Source organism: Phascolarctos cinereus, unplaced genomic scaffold (genome assembly GCF_003287225.1).
Source record: "Phascolarctos cinereus isolate Bilbo 61053 unplaced genomic scaffold, phaCin_HiC Scaffold_4;HRSCAF=312, whole genome shotgun sequence".
NCBI lineage: Eukaryota > Metazoa > Chordata > Mammalia > Diprotodontia > Phascolarctidae > Phascolarctos > Phascolarctos cinereus.
Genome location: NW_027555847.1, coordinates 218,313,871 through 218,320,311, shown reverse-complemented (window position 1 = coordinate 218,320,311; position 6,441 = coordinate 218,313,871). Strand labels below are relative to the sequence as shown.

Here is a 6,441-nt window from a genome sequence, read left to right as displayed (position 1 = left end):
TATTATTGTAGGAAGTTTATGTGATTTCATATCACTAGAAATCGGTAATGTATAATAACCCTTTGGGCAAGAAACCGAGTCCCCGCAGCAGCCACCGGAAAATAATTACTTTCATATCAAAACTCTGCAGGAGCCGGCCCGGTCCTACAGCCCCCGGCTCCCTAACCTCGCGCGCGCGAGTGTGTGTGTGTGTGTGTGTGTGTGTGTGTGTGTGTGTGTGTGTGCGTGTGTGTATGCGCGTGTGCCTGTGAGTGTGTGATGGGGGTGAGGAGGGGAAAGGGGGTGGGAAAGGAGCACTTTAAGTGAATAAATTTGTTCAATCAGAGACACAAAAACACACTCACAAAAAGGAGGAATTAGGCTCAAGACTTCAGGGAGAGGGGGAAATGTTTCTTCCACTGACACCCCCTCCTATCCAATCCCTATCTCTCGCCTGTGCCCAGTACTGAGGGAGGGTGGGGAGAGAACTGGGATGTGAACAAGAGAAATTACCAGGAGAAAAGAGTACTAGAAGAGTTTCTGCGTTTTCACCAGCTTTATTTATCAAAAATTTTACATATATAAATATTCTTAGACATTTTTGCATTTTACAAGGTTGAGGATTCTCGTTGTGGGTTTTTGTTTTGTTTTGTTATCCTTTCTCACTCTCTCGCTTTCGGTCTGTGGTGAGGGTTCGCACCCCAAAGTCCAGCTGTTACTGCTAAGGTCGAAATTCAGACATCTTTTTGCTTTTCTTTTTTTTTTTCTTAAAAAAAAAGAAACGAAGGGAAGAAAAAAACGTTTCTAGAACCGATCACCTGATTCGTTGTGTGGGCGCCTGGTGTGAGGCCCGTTCGCTCAGCTGCGGGGCAGGGGCGCCGGCTCCCCTTTCAGCCTGGCTTGGCCTGGCCGGGCTGGGCCCTCAGTCCATATCGAGCTCTTCGCAGTCAGGACCGCCAGGCTCCGTGGGGCCTACCGGCTCGGTCGCGCTACAGTTCGCCGTGTCCCCGCAGGGGCTGGGCTCCCCGGGGAGCGGTGCAGGAGAGGGCGACTGGGGAAAGCCTCCCCCACCCCCACCTGCTTCTGCTCCGCAGCTCGCTCCACCTCCAGCTCCAGTTCCCGCTCCAGTTCCGCCGCCCTCCGCCGAGTCCCTGTAAGCAGGGGGTGCCAGGGCTGTCCCAGCCGGGCCGCCCCCGCTGCTGCTGTCTGGGCTACAGTTGGCAAAGGGAGAGTTCGTGGAGCCCGGGCCAGGGTAAGCTGGAGGTCCTGGGGCCGGCCCGAAACTGGCCTGGCCTGGATTAGAGGCAGGGGGCGGGGGAGCTGGTGGGGCGTCTTTAGGAGCCTGCTCCGGGCCCGGACCGGCCTTAAGGGCGGCCTGGGGCACGAGGAAGCCGAGGGGTTGAGTGATCGGATAGAGGAGAAAATGTCCTTTGCCGATGAGGGTCCGCGGAGCACAAGGCAAGCCCGGCGCAAAGTCCAGAGTGGCCGGCGCTTTCCGGCGCGGGGGTGAGTCCGACAGGAGGCTCTCTACGCTGAACGGGCTGGGCTTGGGGAAGCCAGAGGAACCTCGACCCGGGGCGCAGTCCAATGAGGAGGAGGAAGAAGAAGAAGACGAAGAGGAGGAGGAAGAAGAGGAGGAAGAGGAGTCCTTATCCGGAAGCCGGCTCAGCCTCTGTTGCAGGCCGGCGCCGTTTCTTTGGCTCGGGTAAAAGGCTGGGTCGCAGCTGCCTGGGGCCGGTGGCTCGCTGGCCGCGCTGGGGGCGGGCCGTGGGCCCTTCCCCGGGGGCGGCTCCGGGGGCTCTGGGGAGAGGCCGCCGCCGCCGCTATCACTATCGGAGCTGGGCGTACTGTGCAAGGACAGGCTGCTGGGAGAGTGCAGGTGGCGGCTCTGGCTCTTGAGCAGTTTCTTCTCATGCTTGCGTTTCTTCTTCTCCATCTTCTCCAGCTCCTTTCGGGCTATCTCCTCCGGATCCATGGGCTCCCCGCTGCACGTGGTAGGATGAGAGTTGTGAGCCGGCCGCCCCGGCCCTTTCTTCGTGTTCTCCTTCTTTCTCCATTTGGCCCGGCGGTTTTGGAACCAGACCTAAAAAAGCCGGATAAGGGAAAAGCAAGGGAGAGTCAGACTGGGGGCCGGGGCCGGGGCGCTGAGGGGGAGGGAGTGGAGACCAGAGGACACAGGGCATACGGGGGCCCTGCTGTTGCTTCCCTACCCGGGTTGGGGAATGGGGATGGGTGGGGGAAAGGTGTTCTGAATGGCCTCACGTTTAAAAAAAAAAAAAGTGAGTCTAGGCAGGCTAGGTGAAAGGGGAAAACGGAAAAGAAACTACTCCTGGTTTTCCCTGATATGGGATTTCGCATATACACTCGGCTAGGCCGCAGATTCAAGCATCCTTTTGACCCGAGAAGAAGCGTTTTTAGGGGTACATGGTTGCTGCTCTCCCAATACAGTCTGCTTCCCCAGCTTACTCCTCAATGCTGTGCTATCTTTAGATGTTAGAGCTCAGTTTTCAAGTACCAAAGTTAACTGGATGGTATGTTCGGCTGGAGAAATAGTGGAAAGAATGGGCAACTCTTGCCCCTTCTCTCTCTCTCTCTCTCTCTCTCTCTCTCTCTCTCTCTCTCTCTCTCTCTCTCTCTCTCTCTCTCACACACACACACACACACACACACACACACACACACACACACACACGCACACACGCACACACGCACACATGCACACATGCACACAATATTTGAGAATCTAAAAACCCAGTCTTAGGGCTGCCAGACTCTAGTCTTCCTTTCAGTCAAGAAAGGACCCCACAACTTTGTGCTCTGAACTTACCCAGTCCCACAACCTGCCTCTTTCTCCATGCTCCCTGAAAGAATTTAAGCTCATAGTGTTTTGATTTGGTGAATGGCGACTGATTTCTAAACCCATTCACCACTCCTGCCAGGAAGAAATACAAAAAATGCGTCCAGCCCCCAGCTGGGTTTTCCCCACCCTTACCTCTACCGCTGATCATGGAGGAACCCTATGAAGGCCACAGTAGTACCTCTCTTTACACAATATGTCGTTCCTCTACTTATTTGGACCCCGAGGGCTGGGGGTCCTGCCAGTATAAGGAGCCAAACAATCTGAACTTTTGACCCCAAAGTATTGAGAGTGGAGGGGAAGAAATTCCAGGGACAGACTATATATACATATATATATATATATATGTGTGTGTGTGTATATATGTGTGTATGTATGTATATATGTGTGTGTGTGTATGTATATATATGTGTGTGTATTATATATGTGTGTGTGTATGTATATATGTGTGTGTATTATATATATATTTAGATACATGTGTATATATATACATACACACATATACACACATACATTTTTGTGTATATAGTCGAGTTGTCTTTTTTTCCTCTTTCTCCCTCATCCCTTCCTGAGTTACTTCCCTGTGGGTGATTTGCCAAGGTTTTCTTTTGATTCTCACTTTGCTCAGTGCCACTCGTAACCATCCGTCAATACAGAAACTCACACGGGAAAACACAAACACACAACAATCCATTTCCTCCCACACACGTACACAGGTACATGTTCCTTATCTCTTAAACAGTCACCACCACCACCATACACACCCGCCCCCGTGCCTTTAAGAAAGAGAAGGATGATTAGAAACCAAAATTCAAAAAAAAAAAAATTTGGACGCTGTATCATAGTTATGTCTAACACTACGAGAGAAAAGTGTGTGTACCTAGAAAAAGATGGAGATGTGTTTGTTTAGACTCTCCCAGCCTTGTCAGTGAGGGTAGCTCCTTTCTTTGTGCACACTGCAGACCGCCTTGTCACTGAGAATTACTCATTATCATATTAGAGGGAAATGAAGGGGTCTCGACTTCACTTAACAATCTCAGAACAAATTGGATAAAAGGATTTCAAAACAGAAGAGGTCACGAGGGGAGGAAAAAGCATTCGGTAAATACACCTTTTAAACAATGCTAATGGGCGAATTCGCTGCGGCGCAATAGCCTCGCCCTGCCTCATTCTAAATGTCCCAGAGTTTCACGAAAATAACAAGCCTTCAATTGCAACGAAACCAACCTCCCCACCCCATTAAAAACCTCTATATTCCACACTCCGCGAAAACACTAATTAAGCGATTTTATTTTGAATTTTTAATGCACCAGATTAACGCTGTATTTTGAAAAGTGAAAGCTGCCCCATAGTTTCCGTACCAATCAAAGAGATGCAAATAATTTAAAAAAAAATTGGGCGTTAGATATACTCTGTTCCTTCCAATTCTCGGATGTGTTAACTATTTAAGTTTCCGGCTCCCTTTCTTCTGCTCTCCCCCCTCTGAAAAGCGATGAATAAATACATGTTTTCTATCTGAATATTTTAGAGCCAAATAAACAAACAAACGGGTTTATTCAAAGCAAGGGAGAGGAGCAGCTGTTCGGTGGAAAAGGGGGGAAACAGGCGCAGCTTGGAAGTCGTTTGTGTCTGGACTTCATGCCTAGTTCCCCTTCACCTCTACTCTTTGGCTGTTTTCTCAGCCACCCTTCTTCTTTTTCAACATCGCCTCCCATGTATTCCCCGTCATGTATCCCGTTCTTTAATGGTTCAACGCTCCTTGTTTTGATGGGTTTATTTCACCCATACACTCCCCCCAGCATACACTCATCCCCAGTATTCAAAGCGGCTGGTTTCTGGGCAGAACTGGTTAAAACATATTCTGCTCTTTTAGGGCCTATTCTGCCACCCCCACCCCCACCCCTTTGCATCAATACGTCCCCCCCCCCATGGTGTTAAATCTCTACACACATCCTGCTTCCAAGACGCGCTGAGGACTGGCACAGGGATTTCTCCCCACTACAGTCTGTCCTCACAAACACACAGTCACCCCACCCTACCCCACCCCCGCCATGCTACCCTTGGCGGCGCAGGAAAGTAAGGTGACCGCTGACCAGACCCAGAGAGGACTCGATACCGGAGTCATAGAACAAAGAGGGAGGGGGTCGTGTAGGGAAGAGGGTAGGCAAACGAGGAGGGGGAAGCAGTCTGAAAGCCACTCTCTGAAGAAGCTCTGCCTGGGAATCGGGAACGCCTAGGTCTTAGGAGGGAGAGTGGGGGTGGGGTATGTGTGCTGGGACTGTTACCTGCACTCGGGACTCCACCAGGTCCAAGCGTAGAGCTAGCGCTTCCCGCATGAAGACGTCTGGGTAGTGGCTTTCGTTAAAGGCCTTCTCCAGCTCTTCTAGCTGCCAGCCCGTGAAGTTGGTGCGGGTTCTTCTCCGCTTACAGCCTGGACTTTCCTTATCCGGGTCTCCGGAGTCTGTAGGGGTACACAGTAGAGGCATGGCGAGGTCAGACCTCTGGCTAGCGTTCCTCTGCTCCCCCCAAAGGGTCTCGCTCTTTATCTTCATCCCTGCCCCCGTTTTACTTACTCCCTTCAGGGAGCAGACTTCAGGGGATCCCCTGCCCCAGCTCATAGTACAACTTCAACGGAGTACTCAAAGTGTCTGCCTTTACCCTACTGTAGAGGTGATAGAAATTCCGACCACTCACCATCCAGTGCTGAGCTTACCCAAGAAAGGCTGCCTTGGGATAGAAAGCCTGCTAGGTAGGGAGTTTTATTTTTGTATGGGGTGAGGGAGTCGGGTCGAAGAAACCACTGATTTCCTGGAGCTATTTTTTCACCTATAACCCGGCATATTAACTGCAGTCCCAGTACTGACCCCAACTTTCTAAACCGTGGGGTCGGTGTTCGCTGGCAGAGAAGGTGTACCTGGGTACCCTCCCACTCCTCCAAGGGGGAGGAAGGGCAACTTCTTTAAAAGGGTCCGCATTCGAAGGATACTGAACCTCGTCCCCGGACGGCGCCCCCCACTGTCCGCCCCATAGCTAACCCTCCTCTAACCACTTCGCCAGCCTACCTGACAGCTTGAAGGTCTGACTGTCCCCGCTCACCCCGCAGCCCGAAGGCAGCAGTGGGGTGGGATTGACTACTGAGGCAGCGCAAGAACCGTTCAGTAATCCATCTATGGAGAAGGGGACCGAGGCGGCGGCGGCAGCCGCCGCGGCCGCGGATTGCAGCTGGTGCCCCGCCAGTTCGTAGACGTGGTGGTGGCCTAGGGGGTAGGGAAAGCCCACCATGCCGCCCAATGAGCCCCCGAACTGGGCATGGGGGTGATCCAGGATGCGGCTGTCCATCATCTCCGGGGTGGCAGGGCGCAGCTGGAGCTGAGGAGGAGGAGGCGCAGGCGGCGGCGGCGGAGGAGGAGATAGGGACCTGCAGCCCAGTACATGCTTCGCCCGGACTCCAGCGCTTTACTTTATCAACATCAAGCTCCCGATAATTAGCACCGGCCGGGGGAATTTGGGACCAATAAGAAGCGCTAATCGGGTCTGACGTCAGAGGCGTGCAGGGTGCAAGGAAACGTTTTCCATATCGATTGCTAATTATACCTGACATGCAC

General features: G+C 52.2%; 1 protein-coding gene across 1 annotated transcript; it reads right to left on the bottom strand.

Moving 5' to 3' along the window:
- Positions 1-529: 529 nt before the first annotated feature.
- UNCX (UNC homeobox) lies at positions 530-6,441 on the bottom strand. The gene is made up of 3 exons (XM_020978674.2): positions 5,899-6,441; positions 5,122-5,297; positions 530-2,062 (listed from the first exon to the last, which is right to left on the bottom strand). Exons 1-3 carry the CDS (start codon positions 6,176-6,178, stop codon positions 902-904), a joined length of 1,617 nt encoding a protein of 538 aa, XP_020834333.1. The 5' UTR covers positions 6,179-6,441; the 3' UTR covers positions 530-901.